At 39.8% G+C, this 22,310-nt stretch overlaps 1 protein-coding gene across 3 annotated transcripts in view; it reads right to left on the minus strand.

Moving 5' to 3' along the window:
- LOC145985239 (adhesion molecule nephrin-like) overlaps positions 1 to 10,350 on the minus strand; it is an 807,500-nt gene extending 797,150 nt beyond the window's left edge. For all 3 annotated transcript variants that reach the window (XR_014441408.1, XM_083119010.1, XM_083119009.1), the window contains exon 1: positions 9,409 to 10,350. Coding sequence is in view for 2 of the 3 variants with exons in the window: in XM_083119010.1 (XP_082975136.1) it covers positions 9,409 to 9,541 (133 nt within the window). In the remaining variant the exon portion in view is untranslated. The remainder of the gene's footprint in view (positions 1 to 9,408) is intronic.
- Positions 10,351 to 22,310: the final 11,960 nt, after the last annotated feature.

The raw sequence follows: 22,310 nt of genomic DNA on the forward strand, positions 1-22,310 counted from the left end.
TTTTGGCTAATCGCGAAGACGAGAATGAGTGATGATATGATGAAACTGATGAAGAGGCATTTACAAAAAACACGTATGCGCTCAGGTCGGGATTCGAACCCGGGACACCCCTGGCGTCGTAGCGCGCTGTGCTAACCAGTCCGCCGCGGAGGAGAAGTGGAGTGCTAAACGTCTGGTTATATCCACCGTACATAAAGAGTTGAAAATTAATCAGGGGACCCCCGATTCGATTCCATACCCGGTTGAGGCACATAGTGGTGCGAGCGGGTCCTACTTTAAAAAGTAGTGAATTGTGAACTTGTGAAAAACGAAATCAAATCTATATTGAAAATGTAAGAATAAGGACTGTACATTGCGATTATCAAGAGCACCTTGAAAGAAAGTTGTTTTGGGGAATGTTATATTAAAAAAGAACGCTCAAAGGAAATGAACGGGCAGGAAAAACCTGAAGATAAAAGTCGCTTTTATTAGTCCGAACATAAAATTGAAGTTGTGATTGTTGCTGATTTGTTGCCTTTTGAAACACTCACTAACCAACCAGGAGAGACTAAGCACCGTCGAAGTCACTAATGTTTCACACTAATGTTTCAAAGGAAAGAGATCTCCTTGCGATAGCGTTGAAAGAGATAATTCCGCACAGGTAAAACAGCATAAGTGAAAAATCACATCAGGCGAAACCAAGTGCGACTCGGTAGCTCAGTTGATAGAGGAACGGCACAATATGTCAAAGATCCGGGTTCCATTGACTGATTGATTGATTCCTTTATTTTACTTCGCTTTCCTGCCACTTTGGCTAATCACGGTGATGGGAATGAGTGATGATAGGATGAAATTGATGTAAGGACTCTCACGAAGAACACCCACGCCGGGATTCGAACCCAGGACCCATACCCGGGTTAGAGTTCTGGACGAGCCTCCATTTTTCGCTTTCCGAGTGCCAAACCGTATATTAACTGGAAGGGTGATATCCCCACGCCCCCTCTCCCTGGCGATGAATCAAAACAGATCACACATGGGAATCAGTGGCAAACGTACCGTCCTCCCAAAAGCCGCACTGTCCTACAATAACATTCCGAGTAGCCATTGTAAATGAAACATATAATTTGCATCTCCAGTATTGTCCAATAACAGTGAGAGAGAGAGAGCTATCAGCTTTTTGTACACACCATGCATGCTGCAGCACACGTATGTATTTGCTCCCAGCCTACGCGCTTCTGTTCGGATCGACTGATTGATTGTCCACTCTTTTCATTAATGCCTGATGTTTCTCATTACTGGAGGAGGAAATGAAACATCCACGGCTCGAGAGAAGGGACTGGAACAAAGGGGTAAGGCTGGGCCCTTAGCAATGCTACCCTTTCCGGCAAGGAGATTGTATTAAGTGAAGTACAGGAAACCGGTTCGTTGACGGGGCTACGGAACACTACACGTGACGTATGTTTGCATCACAATTGCTTCAAAGAGTTCCATGTGATATTGCAGCTTTCCTGTACACAATTGCACATAAGTTCGGTCGCAAATATTTCACTGTTGAGACAAAGGCTAAATTATTAGTGGGGAGTCTCTCACACACGAGAATACACTAATATACTTACTTGGCCGCCTCGATGGCCGACCATGTTAGGTGATCGACTCAGACTAACCACTTGTTTTTGAGTTCCTGTCTGGTCATGGTTCTCTTACGAATATCTTTTCATCAGTTTCATGTAATCATCGTTCATTTATGCAGAACTGGCACAAAAACTACTTGAAATAAAAACAATACCAAAACACTAGTATGATGCATGTGTGTATAGAATATATTTTCTACTTTGTTACGGGAGCGTCTTCCCATACATTCGCGGAACTCTGAAATGTGAATTTTGTACATGTAATCTACGCACATTTTACGTTGAAATATAATTTACGTACACTACATACATAATACAAACCATACACGAAATATATGCAGTATGGTGATCTCAGGAGAGGAAACATTAATTTAATCAGTGCCATCTTACATACAACTGAGAAAACATTTGGAAGAAAAAAAAATACCACATTTTCTTACAAATTTGAATTCTTTGGACCAGTCAATTGCGCAGAAAAATGTGACAAAACTAGTCCAGGTCTTTTGAGAATATTTCATACACTAACCTCCCTACTCAGAAAAAAAAATGCATGGTACATTCCACTAATTTTAGAGTGAAATTACTGTCAACTAAGATGGCTGCGATACCACCGTAAAGTTACAGTGCATCGTGAAAATTAACGGAATTACACAGCAATCTTACAAAAATTCCATCGTTTTAGTTTCGGGGGAAGAAGTGTGAATGATTGAATGACATCAAGATTTTTGGGTGCGTCACCACTGCGGCTATATGCAGAAGTCACATTATACAGAGTCAAGCTTCTTACAATAAATAAAAACAACACGTGTCTCTGAGGACTAAAATCAATAACTGTCACTGGGGACTATAATGCATAACTGAAGACTAAAATTGGTGAACGCTGTAAGTGCCAAAATAATTCAAACACCGTTTTCCACGTTAAACTGTGAAATGTGCCATGCTTTATAATGTGGTAAACGTGTAAAGTGGCTGGTAGCCCTCTAAGTAGTTCAAAGGGCGTGTAAAGAGGCCACTAGTGTGAACGTTCTTACGGGCTGATGTGCGGAACGATGCGATTTCACAACACTTTCGCTTTTGGCACTTACAACGTTTACCACTTTTAGTCCTCAACTGTTTCCGAGGACTAAAAATCAATAACTGTCTCTGAGGACTAAAAGCAATAACTGTCTCTGAGGACTAAAATCAATAACTGTCTCTGAGGATTAAAATCAATAAATGTCTCTGAGGACTAAAATCAATAACTGTCTCTGAGGATTAAAATCTCTTTGCGTAGGTTAAAAGCAGAGGCTGTAAAGGGGCATTCAGCAAGGGCAAACACACATGAGAAAGCACAGTCCAACAGACCTCAGATCCAGACGCCACAGCCTCGTTGGCCTGCAACATTGCAGTTACCGGGCTGTACTGCGTGAAGGAGTGGTGACGTATGGGTGCCTTCTGCGAAGATGACCTATTACAACCCAACAGTGTAAATGAAATTGTAATTTAACTGCCATTATACACAATTGCCTATGAGAGCAACAGTCACTGTACTGTTATAGATTTGCATCGTACAATAGTTATCATAAAGTATTGTCAGGGGGCTTAAAACTAACTACCTTAAAGTAGGCGCCAATCTCCGTGACAGAGTGGTTAGTATACGGCCACAGAGATCACGGGATCGAAACCCAGCCTGGGTGTTCTTCGTGAGTGTTCCTTCATCAATTTCATCATATCACTCATCCTCGTCGCGATTAGCCAAGAGTTGTAGAAAAGCACGCTAAATAACACAAACCAAATCAGAAGTTCGGCAGTGCCGTCACTGCGAGTTGCCTTGGGAAAAAAAGAGTTGTGCAGAACTGTATCGTATCTGACAGGTGGGACGAGCGCGAACAGTAGCTTTCAACCCTTTTACTCGGCACCGAGCCAACGCCGCTGTCGGACGACACGGGAACAAAGTTTCATTGAATTGGATTACGGGCCTCGCCCGCTACAACATTGTAGCGTGCAGGGGAAGGGGATATTATGAAAATAAATGACGCATCTAGCGGAAAAGGTGCATCCTGTTCTGCGCCCCGTCAATGTAAATACCCTCACCGCATTTGGATTGGTTGCTAGATCCAATCTCGTTTGACACAGTTGGGTAAAAGCTTATTTTAAAAATACTAAATGCAATAACGGTGTTGACGGTACGAATTTGAAAATAGGGCAATGGTCGCTCTTACACTGACGTATTTTTCTACCTTGCGAGGCCACCTCGAAAACACTCCCGCCTGGTAATCAAAGGTCCGAGTTTTGAGTCCAGTGATGTGCGTCTATGCGTGAACAACGGTTGTCTACATTCTACGTGTAGACTATGTGATACGTGTGGGCAGGGGTAGAAAATACAGTCCGCCTATTTTTTTTTTTTCTGGCGCCTGAATTTTCAAATCCAGTTCTAAAAAGATTATTTTTATTAATTCAAGTTCTGTTATGGGAATTTCCCCATTACCTTTCTTTTAGGAACGTAAATAGTACAATATATGTTCTTTCATGTTAATGTGTTTTCTGCATCATATCATTAAATTAGAATAATAAACATATAATAAATTTTTGCACTGTTGCTATCAGAATTTTAAAACTGCGGCTGTATGGCAGGAGTCGGCCATAGATTCGATTTTCAGTGGCAGATCGTTTCGTTTTCAAATAGATCTAGTAGCGATTAGGCTACCGGAATTTGTGCTAAACTTTTTCTTTGTATTCTTTGGCAATCTGGAATGGATATTATTGAAGGATTTTAATTTATGTTGCTCGAACTTCTTTTTGTTCGTTGGGATAAAACAATATCATCTCTTTTCATAATACTTAGTCATGGCCGGTTAATTCGCAAATGCAAAAATATTCCAGTAGCAATCGAAACCCCACCCACAAGAATAAGAAATGCAAACCAATTTATGGAAGAGCCCTGTTCAATTTATAATCATAATAGTGGTTTAAGGTTTAATAACGGCAAATAGTAATTATGAGTTGTTGTTTTCGTCGAGTAAGATGGATAAATATTTGTGTTGGCGATTTAGCTTACAACAGTGGACCACTGAAGTTCCAAGTAATAATACAATCTGAAAATTTGTATTTTTTATATTTAACCACTGTCAGTGGTAATACCATATAGGCCTCATTAATGGTCCTATATTTGGTATTCAGATTATTTTAATTTTCAGGTAAGGGACAGTCTTAAATATGTTTCAAGAAAAGTATTCAAAAATACTAAATACGCCCCTGAACGTTTGTAATACTAAAACACATTGCAGCTATATTGTGAGTAATTCATGTACAACTTGTATATACGAACATATGTCTGTTTTGAGGTGAATATTCTGTAAGTAATTATTCCATTATTGTAATAGGTTTATTGCGAAATATTTGCTCATTTATGAGAGACTGTGTCGCATGGAGTTGTGTGATGTAAATTTAAAATCACACACACACAAAAACACTGTACTGACTCCCCTAATGTAGTTCGAGTGGATAAAATATACGTATATAAAATATCAATTTTCAGATTTCGATTGCATGTGAAAGCTGGAACTCTACCATTTAAAATAATATATAAGTGACCAGGTACAATATAACATATTATGAAGCATGCGCATTAGAAATCGTGGAAAAACTGGACCTACAGATTTATTGAACAAGAGGGGCTGAGGTGATATTACCTGTAGTGATATAGCATTGTATTGTATTCGTTAAGAGTTGGTTATTCTGTACCAATATTGATTTTAAATTGTTTACATTCATTATTTAAATAATATAAATATCCCCACAATTATAGGAAAGAGCTAAAATTATAACGAATACTCAGAGACTATAACATTAAAATGCCATCTTCATATACCTAATAGTTTCTGTGAAAAAGGATCATGAAGTTACGACACTTAGGCTAACATTGTCCAGATAGGCAATTGAAACTCTCCATAAGGCAACCACCAAATAAAATAGTCTGCCCACGCCTATGGGAGGAATGTTAGATTTATAATTTTACATCCTTAGGATAAGAGTGCTAGGTTTGTTGCTGTTAATATTCGGCGTTTATCTTAGGTTATAAGTGCTAATTTTGGTGACGTTATCATTTGCACCTTTGCCAGCAATTTGAGTGTGCATACAACAGTTTATACGTTTAAAAAATGGCGGAAGTACTCAGAGTTAGCATGTTTTACACTACCGCCGGCCATATTTTTTGGATCACATATCTCTTATTTGTCGTTTCCGCGCACTGAAACGCATTTTATATTACGTAAAACAAAGCAGTGTTCATCGTCCGCCCTTGAGCCTATCGAAGCGAAATTTTCTTGCGACGTCACTGGTTGCAGTCGTATCAAGTTCCTGCAAGTTTTTACTCATGGCTGCCATGTTGAACAAGACGATTAATGGGACCTGAACCGAATCTTGATAAACATTTTTACTTATTCAAAATGTTGCATACACCTGCGAAGGATATCAAATGTTTCGTATATTGTGGATGGTCAGTGATCGAACTAAAGATTATGTGGTGGCCTGAAAGCGTCCTTCCCCTCATCTATGACAAGCAGCGGAAGTGACTGCACATTCGGTTTAGGTGTGGTGTATGCACAAATCTAAAACAATCAGAAAAGTACACTGTACAATACGCGATTAGAGGTACTTCTACAGTAATCCACACACGTAATTCAACACAATTCCATGATATGAAAAATTCAATATGCTGACCAAGGCAGAAATTTATTTTATTATAAAACATAAACTAAACGTAACGTTTCAACCTTCTAGCAAGGCCTTCTTCAGACTAAAAATGTTTGTACTTTGTACAGAGTCTGAAGAAGACCTTGCTAGAAGGTTGAAACATTACGTTTAGTTTATGTTTTATAATAAAATAAATTTCTGCCTTGGTCAGCATATTGAGATTTTTAGCATTCTAATCGTAACGCGAACAGATACATTCAAACCACGTCTCAAACTAATAAATTTACACAATTGCCACCAGAGGGTATTGCTGCATCCCTCTTTCAAGGACGAAAATTGTAAACGGGAGTCATTTAAGGGGGGGGGGGGGTTCATACACTATATATGGTATATACCACTTTGATTTTTACCCAATTCCTTAATGCTTTCATTTGGAAATTTTTATTTTATCAAAATTTCTCAGAAGGCCTGCAGCCCCAATCCGCTCCCCTTGCTTACGCCAATGCTTGAATTACGTTACTGCCCAACTTCGGTTACGACGGATTTGGGGAAATATACTCGTTTTTCTGATCGACGTTGCCCATAGAGGGAATTGGGTACCCGTGTTACTGAATTGTGGCAACAAAAAAAAAAAAAAAGACAACATTACAGTTCTTCGATTTATATAACGTTCCAGGATACAGTACGTACTTTCAGATAGTTTATCAGTGATAACAAGGAGAAATGTAAGGCGAATGGTATATAAAGCAATGCTCAAATTCTTGAAATGGAACAATGCTCCATTCTCCAGAATGTTCTTGCATTCAGTAGGTTCTTCTCAAGCAGCAGTGAATAATAATTACGTATTAATAATAATAATTCGCCCGCCAAATAAAGGAATTATTGTTATTAATTATTAGTATTCACTGCTACCTGGGAAAGAGCCTACCTAAGTTATAAGCCCCGCTGCACCTTTGACTCTCTGTGCTTGCGTGTCTATTTTGGTTACAAAGTGCAACACCGAGTTGATTTGGTGTCCGTGTATTTGGTGTCTGCAAGGTTTGCACTACGCTGACACTGGGATACACCTACACCACCCCGAGTGTCAAAAAATGCAGCGAACTAGATTCCTCAACAACAACAATAGAACATATCACTTCTCTCTCACACATAGAAACGAAAAGGACTGTAGCAAAGCCTTTAATTGGATAATTTGCAATTGGAAGTGCTTAAGTTGCGAGTGTACATAAGGACGGTAGTAGTCCTGTCTGACAGTCACGGGGAAGAACTTTCCAGGCTAAAGCTGTCAGGTGAAGAATTTCTAGATATTGTCCTTGCATAAAAAGGCTCTGGGACTCGCAAAGCCTCTACCGGGCGGGAAGGGGGCACCCTGGGGTGACTGCCGAAAGGTGATGCTCATCACCACCCCAGCATGGCCGCGATCAAGAATGTGTGGAGCCTCATACCCCTTTCGCCCATTTTCACTACGTGCCTTCACGTTGCGGTGCAATGTACAGGGTGCATCTTTTTGTTCTTCGGCTGATAATTATATATTTTGTATTTTATTCAAGTCGCCGTTTTATCTACATATTTTAATTTAGCCATTGATTTATTGTTTATTGTTTTAAGTCCACTTTATGCACATAAAGGTTAATCGGGACTGGACCTAGTTTAAAGTGGGATCCGAACCACTATATGCCTTCACCGGGTATCGGACCCGGGACCTATTTATTACAAGGCGACGAAGCTACCACTATGCCATCGGGGAGGCACTCTACATAGATTAATCGCGGCAATGACGATGCATGATGAATTCATGAAGTTAATGAGGGAACACTGATTGATTTGGATTATTTTCCTTATCTTTCTGCGGGTTCCGGGTTCGATACCCTGTAGTAGTTTGGTTCCCACTTTAAACTGTAGGTCCAGTCCTGATTAGCCTTACTGAGCATAAATTGGACTTAACACTCCAAATCAATCAATCAATCAATCTTAGCTTTCTGCCACTTTTCGCTAATATCGAAGATGAGGGTGAATGATGATAAGGAAACTGATTAAGGAACTCTTACAAAGAACAACCACGTTTGGGCCGGGATTCGAACTCGGAACCCCTGTCGTCGAAGTGCGCTGTGTCAACCACTCCGTCACGGAGGTTGACTTGATGAGGAAACAAATGTAAATAATTGGCCAAACATTATGCAGAATTCCAATCTAGGACCATTTTGTTCGCTACGCATTCCGGCACAGAGACCAACAGGAGGAGTAAGCCTATTTCTAAATAATTATTCTTCTTATTTCGCATCGCTTTCTCGGTAGTTTTGACTAATCATGACGAAGAGATTGTAACAATTATTAATTTTCTATTTGCATTTTTGTTACTTTACGCAGTAGATTTTCTGCATATTTCGTCAAATCGCGACGATGGACATGTCAGAGGATTAGATGAAACTGGTGAATGCACTCACCAAGGACCGCCATGCACAAGCCATGATTCGAACACGGAACCTTCGGTGGCGAGATCATGTCTCGGCACGTGCACGCGTATCCCGAAAGTTTTTTTTGGAAAAGCAGTACAATATGGGTAGGAAAATATAAGTACTTAATTTTCAAGGCAATTACGTTTCAAGGGAGGTTTCGACCCCACTAACTCCCCATTAGGTAGATGTAACTATGACTGAATATACTGGGAATTTATCTTGAGCTATATATATATATATATATATATATATATATATATATATATATATATATATATATATATATATATATGTTTCAAATTCATTGACTACAATCACTATTCGTCGCTTATTTGCACGAATACATATTAACCGCGACAACAAAACATTTGATGGAAACATGTACAGGCAACGGCAAATATTAGTAGTAGGCAAATTGCCCATCACTATTATCATACCTTTTTATTTTACATCCTGTGTTGATGCTGTTGATGCTCAGCAGATGTTGTTACCTTCTGGTTATTGTCATTTTGTTGTTCTTGCTTTAAATTTCAATTTATGATCATCACGTTGTTGAAAACACATTGAATGAATGAAAATGATGAACAATTCGCCTATTATTACTTTTGCCGTTGGGTGTACAATCCTAACCTTTGTATGACTTACTGAATAATTGGCTCCAAACATACCTGTTTCCTCGTCCAAAATTTTTCCCGTGGCGGGCGAAAACTGTAGCAGGGAAATTGCAATCAAGTAGAGAAATAAATGCCGATCCTGCCGCGATCTCCTTCTAGCAATTGGTCTCCAGGTCCTTCGGAACATGTTTCACAAGAACTTAGACAACGGTCACTGCGGAATAGAGCTTATGAATTTCCTTGCTCTAGTGCTACCTAGAACATTCACACTCGATACACTTGATAACACTGACTTGCGATGTCAAGCTCCATGAAACAAAACACTTCACACTAAGGGCTTTGAATGACGTAATATGACACCAAAGTTGATCACAACGGACATTCCGGATTATATATGTATTGTCCTTTTTTAATCACAATTCACACTCAATTCACTTTCGTTGCAAAAAAATTCAGTTACGTCATTGTAGCGTCAGCACTGTGTTGTGTTGCTTGTGTTTCGGTGTGTTTGTGTTTATGTTGCCAACGTTTTTTTGTACTGTGTTATGAAAAGATGTGGTATTGCGGCTTGAACCTTCCTGTCTGCCAATGAAGTATGTTCACGGCGTGTGACATATCAGCATACTTCGCACACACATTCGCGGCGCGGCACACGGAAAAACAAAAGAATAAACACCAAGTATTACACAAAAATTTTCCCTCCGGTGACAGCTATGCGGGGAGCACGTGGGCGTCCTGTCAATAGGACCAGGGTTCACACCCCTGTCACACTTTCCGTTCCATATGGGACCACTGGGGCATTTTTTTACGTTTATTCAATGAAATCGTTCGCGTAAAATGGGATGGAGAGTCGACCGGAAGTGCCGATTGTTCTTTCTCTCTTCACGGCGCGTGGGCGAGTAATATAATACTCGATAAAACTACGGCAAGTTAGCGAGTAAACGGAGAAACACGAGCCGGACGTTCTCCTCTACAACCTACCGCACGAACGCGATAACAACCATCAACTAAGAAGCTCAACCCTCCACGCGCTCTGCAGTTCCACCAGTGGCACGAAAATACCCGAGCGCTGCCGAACTTGAACGAAAGATTCGCTTTGCCCCCCTCTACAACACATCCACAGCTACGTCAGAGCGTTTGCCGATAGTGCAGCAGTGGAGAAGCTCGTGTTGGAAAGAGGAAAACGGGGTAAGATCATATCTACCAAAGATCTAGTGCCGAATCGAATAGAAGTAACTGAAAAAGAGGAAAAGGAAAACTTTAGCGGCATTACTTGAGTGAACTCTTAATAGAAATAAAGGTGATGGTCAAGTCACATGATTTATACGTGGAAAAATTCGTGCAGTTATATTTAGGGCGTACCGAAGGCAGGAGCTGATGGGGTTGCAGCCCCCTGAAATTCATTTACGAAAATATTGGAAGAGATGGGGGTGGGGCGGAATGTACAGAAAACGTATATATAGGCAAAATGAATAACTAATTGACTTAGTGACAAATTTCAATCTTGCTTTGCATCAACCTATTCTACGTCCATAGCAAGTGTGAAGTCAAAGTAAATAAAGCCACTTAACCTTTGAGGTATCCTGTGGATTGGTTTCGATGTCATCTGTTCCGCAAGAACGGTCAGTAAATCTATGGACGAGCTGATGAGATGGGAACAAATGAGCAAGCTCACAATTCACGTGCTCTTGTTTCCACTGACTTCGTTCTTGCTCTGGACGTAGATTAGATTTGTTGTTGTTGTTCTACGCAGCCGTCTCGATTGTTGAGTGGGGGTCAAACAATTGGGTCAACTTAGGATCAAAGAACCGAAGGTTCCGGGTTCGAGTCCCTGCCTGTGCATGAGTATTCATTTACATCAGTCACTTCATGAATTCCGTCCAGACGTCATTGTTCGATTAGGCAAAAGTGGTACACGAGCGCCACAAAATAAGAAAAGTACAAATACCAATGGTAATCCTAAGCTGTCACAATCTTCACATGCTTCAATTAAAGATAGGTATGCTGTGTTTCTTGTTTTAATACAGCGTATTGCATCCTTATCATTTAAACTTGACATTTTACCAACGTTTCCTATTGTTTCACTCACTTTGAACTCAATTTGTGCAATAAGTCCAAAATGTTCTTACACGAAGCCAAATTAAAGCATAAATCTTGTGACCTCACCATCACAGAGGTAATGCCACTTAAGATTTTTTATTTCTTTTTTCGGTTACTTCCATTAGATTCACTAGATATTTGGTAGATATGATCTTACCACTTTACTCCTTTCTTCACGAGCTTTTCTACTGCTCCATCGATAAAGACTCTGACGTAGCTGTTGAAGTGCACTGGGCAAAGTGGAAAACATTCAATTTCGGCAGCGTTCGGGTATTTTCGGGCAATTGGTTACATAAATGCCTGTCTCACACTCACACTCTTTCCGTCATCAGATTAACATATTAAAACACCTAGAAGAAGCAAGTTGTTCTACGGGGCTGCCGGGGGCGTATCCAGAAATAAAATTTAGGGGGGTCCAGCCTGGGTTGCCCATCCTACAAGGCCAATGGCGTGTCCCCCTTTATAATAATACGATGATAGTTATCTAGTTTATTATTATTATTATTATTAACATTATTATTAATATAATAATAATAATAATAATAATAATAATAATAATATTGTGTTTTGTTATTCTTCGAATCGTAATTTTAGAATTGAATGTCTGTTGACACTTTTCAGAAGAAGTATGGAATATTTCACTGAACTCGTCATTTGAAATTTCACGATGTTTCTGAAGCAGTACTCTTGGATTAAAAAGAGCAGAGGCTAAATTGTGATGAGGGCTTTAAATACTTTGACAAGTGTACAGTAAAACTGAAAACCTTTTCACAACTATGAATTACCAATTGCAGCTAGATTACTTGCTTGGGATGGTTCACTCAGACAGCTTAACTGACAAGGTTCAAAACATTTAACATAAACATGAAGCAAATCATGTTTTTCTAGAAATCGAGTTTCACACACTGTGTGGTACATAATGCAATGTATTTGTTTCTAGTATTTCGCCTCTGCATGTATTATTTCAAATAAAAAAAAAAATAACCTTCACTTACTGTACCAAAACAGTTTCTCATTGAAGTCAGATTTTCAGCTGATATATCACTATTCACTACCCAGTGTAACAGAAAAAAGAATTGTGGATGTTACGTATTTTCTGAATTCACAAACCGTGCACACACAGAGAATTTGCTATACCTGCAACATTTAGTGTCTTATCGGAAAGTATGCTGAATTTAACATAGTATTTTCAAAAAGAAGAAGGAAATTTGGATACGCCCCTGGATACGCCCTTGGGGACTGCATCTTCGAAACACACTTACTTCTCAAATTTACTTCTTAAACTATCCATACTATCAAAAAGTTCTTAACTAAAAAATGTTCGCCATAGAATTTATCTATAGTTGTGGTTCTCATTAACTTGCAAATAAATCTTAAAAGTTGAGTTTTCTAGAGAGCATATTGTATTTCATTTAACATAGGATATATCATTATACCAATGTAAAATCCCAGGTTTGCTGTGAGGATGAAATCAATATCAACAAATGCCCATGTGTTCTGAGAAATTATATTCGATATTCAAGGAGCAGCTGTGTAGGAATATTGCACGTAAGATAGGCACATCTATTCTACTTCCCCCAAACTGAACCCAACGAATGAGACACTGCACTGCTTGGAAAAAACTGTTCGCATAAAACTCAGTGCCTTGCTTACGAGGAAGATGATAACGGTGACGTCATTGGGTGCAAGGTCAGGGTTATAAGTTGAATGGTCCGTAAACTCCAAAGCGAACCTCTCCGGAGGAGCTACTGTTGTCACCGTTGTGTCAGGTCTCACAGAATCTCTTCGTCTAATGGGGCTTCCTATCTTGTCTCTTCTTCATTCACGCACTTCTGTAACACTTGCTCGCCAAGTGCTCGTGGAGCGGGCACGCTCACCATTGAAATCGCTCACATTTGGGGCACAGGCGTCTGGAGACCACATAACGCCCAGTGATACAGACGAATGTCCCTTAACTGCAGACAGTAAAACTTCCACATATGTACAGTCACCGTCAATAAAAATGGGACACCTATTTTCCTGAAATATTAACTTCCCTGTATAGCTTTATGTGTCTTTTCTAACTCTCTGCGGAAGTGGTCAAAATTGCTATGCAAGATTTGAAATTGAGTGCGCTAGAAAATATCACCACTCATAACTTATTTTCGAAACCACCCTCGTATATTGACGTTGTTGAACCTTATATTGTGACTTGTAATGCTCAGACCAACTCATGGGCACAAAATTATGTCAGAGCTAACGCGTACAAAAGGAACAATTTCTCAGAAACAACATTGTTTTCTTTGCATTAACTTTGATCTTCCAGCGGATGGAGAATAGAACGTCGTATCTAGCTCAGCTCTTCACTAACCAACCCCCTTTCCTCTACCCGAGCTTATTTTCAATCCTTTCCTTTCCGAAATCAGTTGCGGAAGTTAAATCACGCGAAGTCATCATTATAAGGCCTGACGAGAACTTGACTGCCTTCGACAGGCCGAGATTAGACCATTTATTGTCGTGGTCAAGCATTAACAGTAGAGGAAGAGGCATTCTTGTAGATTCCATCCCTTGATACAGAAACGCAGTTTCATGAGTCGCGGTGTATAATTTTCCGTTGAAATGTAATAAGATCGCGTAATAGAATTTCGTGTTGATGTTTCACAGAAGCCAATCTTCTCGCGACGATACAAAAAAGAAAACTCTTGTGATCATTAGGGAAGGTAGCAGAGTGAGACAACGGTCGATTTGGAAAGTGATAAAGAGGGCGCCAGGCTCTCGTAACTAGAGGTGTGGAGTTTGCTATCATGTTTGTGATCTGTCTCTCGTACCAATAAAGTGACGGTATCACCACGAGACGAAACTTTGCAGTATCTCGGTCTCTTCTAGTTTCTTTTTGACAGCTCGAAGTGTTTTTTTTTTAAATTTATTTATTGTTATTATTATAATTATTATTTTACTATCATGCCTCGAAAGTTATGATTTGATCCTGAATACCTACGCAACCACAGTGTACAGTGTCCTTTGACTTTGTAATTACTGTAAACAAAATATATGACTCTTCCATAAATAATTCGATAGATATTAGCGTGGTATGTATCGCAAAGTCTGAACGATAACGAAAGACTCGGACACTAAGTCTCGGTATCGTATAGCGTTTTACAAGTCCATGTTGGTCTCGGTACCATCACTATAACACACACACAGAGAGAGAGAGAGAGAAGAGAAGAGAAGACGGCATCAACAGAGGCGGAAATAGAGGGTTTCTTTGTTAAAGTTTGTTTGAAGTCTATGTTATGCACAGATAGGAAATGAGGATTGGATCTACAATTTAAAGTGGGAACCAAACCACTCCTTCCAACCTCCACCGGGTTCGAACTTGGGTCTCTTCGTTTACAAGGCGACAGTCGTCCCTTTACACCATCGGCGAGCTGTAAAATAGAGAAGAAAGGAAAGGAAATTACAGAGAGAGATAGAGAGAGAAAGGGAAGAGTAGGGTGAAGACGAATGAAGGAAATACTGAAACGACACAGAAAGGATAGACAGGAGACGATAAAGACGGGTCAGACTGAAAGAAGAAAAAGAGACGGATAGAGAAGTAAAAGAACAGAGAAAGAGACAAACGAGCATGAATAAGAAAAAAGGGAACAGCAAAATAAAGACAAGAAGAGAAAGGGTAGAGAGAGAAAGAAACTAAATTACGTGGAAGGAAGACAAATCAATAAAAGAGCAGAGGAGAGAGAGAGAAAGAAAGAAACCGATAATGTAGAAAGAAATAAGAAAGAAAAGCGAACGTAGGAAGGTAACAGGTAGCGAGAAATGAGTTTGTGTTAACTTTATGACACATTGAAGCTAACCGTGAAGAGAGGAACAGTTTAAAATGAAATCCGGACTACTATGTATGTACTCCAACCCTACTATGTTCCGGGAACCTTGTATTACAATGGAATAGCGATAACAACTATTCTAACGGGGAGAGCTGAGAAAAAAATTAACTGAAGGAGACAAAGATGTGGAATGAGGGTGTAAATGTTACTGTCATCCTAAAATTCTATGTGCGCTCTATGAGGTCGCAGTATAACAGAATCAAATATGAAGGTGCAGATTCAGAGGCGTGCAAAAAATTTCGTGCGGGATGTAATGGAGTTCTTGTTTTAGTATTCTAGTAATCAGTGATATATTCACAGCAAAATACGGATCAAAGAGGTGGGATTAACCCGTACTAAATACACCCGGACACGCACCCCGTGGTTAAATAATGGCAGGATAAAAAATTGTCCATTCTTAAGGTTCAGTAGGGTCTACATAATGCCTCAAAGTCTGTTTTCTACAGGCTCTGAAAGCCAAAAAGTCACGCAACGGAGATTTTGAACATGCGTAACTTTTGTACAAGAAGAACTTACACTTAATATTGACTTTGTTTTGTGGGTACTTTTTAAACATTAGGCTAAGCAAGAACATGATGCTCTACCGAGGGCCAAAATTATATCCAGCAGTTGATTGGCGGGCCGCATTTTTTTTTTTGGGGGGGGGATTAAAAATTACAAAAATTGTAAGTACTGAACTGAAAATGTAGTACTTTCGCATGACCTACATTTCTAAAATGAAGCAATAGAAACAATGGAATCACAGATCAAAATTGTATAATTACAATTTATTTAAAAAAAAAAACAATACTTATGGATGAATTGAAAGAAAAGAAAAACAGACCATACAAATAAGAATCCTTCATAGTAAGTGTAAAAACTGAGGCCGATCTGCTTCTTTTATTAAAGTTGGAATGTCCACTTCAATTTCTGTTTTTGAAGGTCTCAGAAGGTGAAGCAGTGAAGCATCTGCCAGTCGGTTCTATAGCTGTTCTTAATGAACTTCATTGAAGAAAAAACACTTTCACACGTGCATATGCTGCCGAACATCGATGTCATTCTTTGCTCAAAACTTTGAAAGGTATTTGAAAAAGTCTGGCCCTTTTTCTTGCCATTGTTGTTTGTAACGAGGTAGTATTTTTCCCAACGTTCTTGATAAGTTCTATTTTCATTTTGAATCTTACGTTTTTTGGAGATATTGCTCATTTCGATATTTGCACAAACTTTAACAATCAATCACAGTACGATCCGAGTTGGAACACTGGAAATCTCTTCGTACTTCGTGCGTAGTAAAACAGATCTGTATAGCGCCGCTCTGCAGTTTGTTTCTAAACACAAAGAGTGAAGCCTTCGCTGAAGCGGGAAAGTTTATTCCGCATAGCGAAGGGGTAGAATGCATGGTGTGAAGAGAAAGTTATGTCACTTTAGATACTTCTGATCATCATTATTGACTGTAGAATCAATTCTACCTGTGATATTTGTCTTTTTTCACAGAGCTTCCGTTCATTCAGTAAAAATAGAACGTATTTTAATAAACATACATAAAATTAATGTATTTTGCAAACTGCCTTCCGGGCCGCAAAAAAAGGCATCGGGCGGGCCACATGCGGCCCGCGGGCCGCCAGTTGGAAACCCCTGCTCTAGATGAACGTTCAGTGTGCTAGTAACGTGTAAAAATGTTTTGGTACGAAGTAAGAACAAATAAGAATAAGAGGCAGCTGTGGAGTCGCGTGCAAAAAAAAATCAGAGGGTATCGATAGGCTGTGTGGGTATTTATCGAAGTACAAAAAGAACAATAAATTTTTCACGTATTTTGTGCATTACAATTCGAAATTTCGAAGTGTACTGGCAAAACTGGTCGTGTCAGAGGTCAGTACCGGAGTGCACGAGCGGGCTATGCTATTCAAGCAATGCAGAGATCAAATAAAGAGAGTTGAAATTTATCGTACGGAATGATGGGTAGGTTAGGTTAGGTTTTTCTGCATACTGAACGTTCATTTACAGAATGGTTTTCTTGTTTAATGTTTAAAAGAAATCCGCATATACAAATTAATACCCAGCGTAAGTTTCATGTCTATAGCTTTTTGTACAAACGTTACGTACGTTTAAAGTCTCGGATGCGTGAATTTTCGGACACCCGTGTGTGTATGGGAAGGGGGAGGGGTAGTATATGTATGTATGAATTAATGTGAATTGATTTTTGTTTTGGCAACCCAAAACTAGTTGTCTCCCGTCATCCCGTGAATCCTTGGGGATTTCCAATCAGCTTCTTCCCCTTTAGTCAGTATCGATGAAGCGGTGATGGTCAACCGTGGATCGACCGCCTCAACCAATATATTTATTTCCTGCCAGGAGTCCACCCGGGGAAGGGAACATGCCTGTGTGGTTTGCACCCGACATAGATCTGCGAGCTCGGCTCCCCCAATTAGCATCGTAGCATAATGCGGTCATTAATTGGCGACCGCAACCAATCCGTACCGCGGAAACTTCATTCTGGCGCCACCGGACGGGCACAAAGGGAGTTCAAAGGGTGGATGCTGAGGGTTGCGCAGGGGGAAGATCACCAGTAAGCATACGTCAAGAGTGCAGCATGAATTGTTCACTAATTGGCATGGCAAGGAGCATATATGTAGGTATTTTTTACAATACAGTCGTCTGCAATCGCTTTAAAGTTACAGACAATGTTAACATCAGCATTAAATCTTGCGTCGTTGTCCCAATCGTACACACGCACGTATCAGTTTAATATATTTATATATTTATATATATATATACACATATATATATATATATTATGTATAATATATATATATATATATATATATATATATATATATATATATAATCTTATGCGAACAGTTCCTAAATCGTCCTCATTGCGAACACATAGAAGTGAGGAAATACTTCCATGTCCTAATTGCGAACATGTAACTGAAAAACCTGTTTTCAAAAACTAATAAGGGTAGTGACTCTGAGAGACAGCTGGTTTGACTAGCAACAATAACCAACCTGATTGACTTATCATGATGAATGATTTTTTTTTTATTTTTTTTTACGAAAAAGTGGCTAGGAGCACTAACATGTATGAGGGGATTGATTGTATACATAATTTTTTAAGAATAGTTCCATATGTTTTGATATTTGAATTTGAAATTAATAATTGTATTATTAAATAACGAAACTCTTTTCAGTTAAGAAGTGTGCAGTATTTAGTTATTCTATAAAATAGGCCACACTTTTATTATTAAATTATTTATACTTCGGCAACGACTTTAATCATGTTGAATTATCTATGTTCCAACAAAGCACTGACCAGTCTCAAAGTCCCTCAAAAACATCGTTAACAGACACTGGAAGTAGAAGAGAAAGTTGTAGGTCCTGAGGCAGAAATAGTGTTCGCATTTAGGACACTGCCCTTCGAGGTTAATCCTGTTTAGGCAGCAAGTGTTCGCAATTAGGACTGTTCGCAATTAGGACGATACCTCAAATTACAACTTGTGTCAAGATTAATCTATAGAAGATAATTCAAAAGCTTCAACGCAATTTGCCTGTTTGTTGATTTAATTAAACGGCAGTTAAGTTGTAACGATGCAAGATCATTATTGAACCATTTTTTACTCATGTATATGTTTAATAATTAGTGTTAATTACATCGACCGTTTTTTTAAGGGATATTACGTAATTAATGTGATTGATGTGTACGATTCCTCAATATGTACTTTAATGTGTATTTTTCATTGTGGAACTTCAAATATTGAACCACTGGGATAGCTAGGTTTCAAGCTGAAGAGCTTGCAAGCGAAATATTCATGGTGATTGAGAACGTGGTTTGACATATTTAAGAGAGGTCTATAGCAGTGAAGGTTGAGTATGGATCAAAAACAGAATAAGGGAGTATTGAGCGGCGACTGTATCAGGGTAAAGCCTGGGAGAGTTCCTTTCTGGCGACTTATCCTGATATAGAAAGAACTATTGCATATCCTCTGTAAGATCAAAGTCAATGTAAACAAGTACCTGTGGTTTACAAGCAATTCTATTTGTTATTCCAATGGCAATGGGGCAGCAATCTTTTGCGTAGCAATATACACGGTGTACCAAAAGTAATAGCGCAAACGGAAACAGTGAATTACCCGATAGTAGAAGCAAAAAAGTCTCAGTAAACATAATCTATATATATAAAAATGTATGTATTTGTGTATGTATGTATGTATGTGTGTATGTATGTTTGTTCAGGCATAACTCTCGAACGCCTGCAGCGATTTCAACCAAACATGTTACACGTATCACTTGAAATCTGAAAAAAATACTGTGGGGATAAGACACCCCTGGCACCCGATATTAGTGTTGAATCCATAGTTTACAGGGTCGTTAAGATGAATAACGACACTCCCAATGCCGTTCAACTCCAAGACACCTCTGGCACCCCTAGGGGTGGGGGTGGGAAGGAGGTGACATGTAAAACGACAGATATTATTGTGGAATCCATAGTCCTCGGAGTCGCTAAGATGAATAGTGACACTCCCAATGCCGTTCAACTCCAAGACACCTCTGGCACCCCTAGGGGAGGGGGTGACATGTAAAACGATCGATATTTGTGTGGAATTCATAGTTTTCGGGGTCGCCAAGATGAATAGTGACACTCCCAATGCCGTTCAACTCCAAGTTCATTTTACACTATAGTTAGAATTCATTATTTTCCTGTCTAATAGAAGATTGGTATAAGGAAATACCTGGCAACGCCGGGCAATCAGCTGGTAATAAATAAATAACCCGTGGCTCGACAGCCCTCGAAAGGGCCTAGGCCAATCTCCCGACTGCCAGTCTCCCTCCCACAATCCTACCTACAGGTGTGGAGTTCTTCAACCAGTAATGGGGTGATGTGGGGTCAGCACGTCGAACCCTCAGCCGTTATAGGAGATTTCCGAGACCGGGTTACGCTACTCACTCGTAGCTCCCCAATTTCCTCACGATGGTGGGTTGCCACCGGTTCTATACACAGGCCGAGAACCCAAGACTGAACCCAGGCGGACTCGAACCTATGCCGTCCCGCAGTCGGAGCCCAAAGCACAGCGCCTTACACCGCACGGCCACGGAGGAGGACCTCAGTAAACATGGGATCATAAAAGAACTGTTTTCGAGATAATTGTGACGACATCTTACTCGCAAATATGATCAACTATCTGGATAAGTCGTGGCGGGCTTGTAACTTGGCTCCCCCAGATCACCTGATTTAAATCCTTTAGATTTTTTGTATCTGGGGCGTCGTGTACAGCACTCCCGTTGACACAGTTGAAGGTAAACTGTGACAGAGAATTGCACATGCTTGTGAAGAGTTGTTCCGAAATAACCCGTGGGATGTTTGAACTAATTCGACATTCCATGCGGAGACGAGTACAGTTGCGTCCGCAAGGGTGACATTTTGAGCACCTCCTGTAACAGGTACGAGTGTAACTGTAACATGTAACATACTGTACAGTAGAATAGTCCTTGGTAATAAAAGCAACATATATGTATATCGAGGTGAACCTTTTAATTCTGTTATTTGTTACTAACTAGGAGTATGGCACCTCACACGTGAAATACATACGGTGTGCAAACAATCGAGTCAGTGGTGGATCGTAAGTATACATTTGCAATTATTTTGCAAACAGTTCGTTTGCGACCCTATGTTTACTGATTCTTTTTTGCTTCCAGTATCGTGTACTTTTCAACATTTCACCGTTTCCGTTTGCAGTATCACTTCTGGTACACCCTGTGGTGCACGTCATAAAGCCACATCACTCAGCGTGCTGCTGTACTGACCACCATATTCGTGGGCAAAATCACATAAGAAAGGAACTAGTTCTCAGAAATCACGTGTTTTTTTGTTTTTTCTCATAATCTTCGTTCTTACAGTGGATGGGGAATAGTAAGTAATCGATGTGCTGGCAGAGATAGAAAACAGATTTTTAATCTACACATTTTCTTTTATTTAATTTATATTAAGTCGTCGTAAATCCGCACGGGAATCGGAGTAAATGCGAACTTCCATGCATGAGGTATGACTCCCATCAGCTCCTCCTTGAGGACGCCACTGATTACAAGCACAGTTTCGCGCAAACAGCTTTTCAACGGGATGACGAGGTTATCACGGACCAAACCAGTGCTTTACTGGCCACGGAAAGAACGAAAAGTATGGACAAAAGGAAAGAGGGGAGGGGGAGGGCTCCTTTCCACATTACTCAACATTACGCTTCCGTCTTCCAATTTGTTTTCCCCCATTTGCCTCGCCCAAGCTTTTCTCCATACATCCTTTTGACCCCCAACTTTCACCCCGCGTGTCATGCTTCATCCGCTCTCGCTGCCTAACTTCCTAATTTTCATTTCCTTTGTTCGTAATTTCCTTCCTTCTCTCGCTCTTCCTTTTCTCCATTTCTCTCTCTTTCCCTCTCCCGTGTCCCTTTCGCTAATTTCACTCTCAACAGTTCCTGCAGTAACCCTCCCCCGTAGATGCATCCCCACAAAGACGCGTCAGAGACGGGTGTAGGTTAATTTAGGAAAATTTCGCTCAAAGCTGACAAGAATATCCCTTCTTTCTACAAAATTCCCTCTGTTATATTATTTAGAGTACTATTTCCCCTAACTACAGGAAAAATTTCCCACTGAACATTTCCATCAAAGATTTTCTTCAAAATTTTCACAGGAAATTTTCCCTTCCAAAACGAAAACCTACTTACTTGATGCAAAATTTCCTGACTATAATTAACATTTCACACACTTCCCATGCTGTAAGTGCAGGCCAGGATTTAGGGGGGCTTGGTGGGCTACAACCCAAGTCCTCCGACTGCAAGTGCCCCCCTCTGGAGAAGGCAGTTGGAAAGGGGCCACGAAATGAATAAAGAGAGATATTCGAAATTCGATAACAATATAAATAATGGATCAAACAATATGACATAACTGGGCTTAAAAGTTATAACTAAAATTATATTTAATGGCCGATCTCAGTGGGGTAGAGGTTAGTACAGCGTGCTACGA

Source organism: Lepisma saccharinum, chromosome 3 (assembly GCF_977018435.1).
Source record: "Lepisma saccharinum chromosome 3, izLepSacc3.1, whole genome shotgun sequence".
NCBI classification, from domain to species: Eukaryota; Metazoa; Arthropoda; class Insecta; order Zygentoma; family Lepismatidae; genus Lepisma; species Lepisma saccharinum.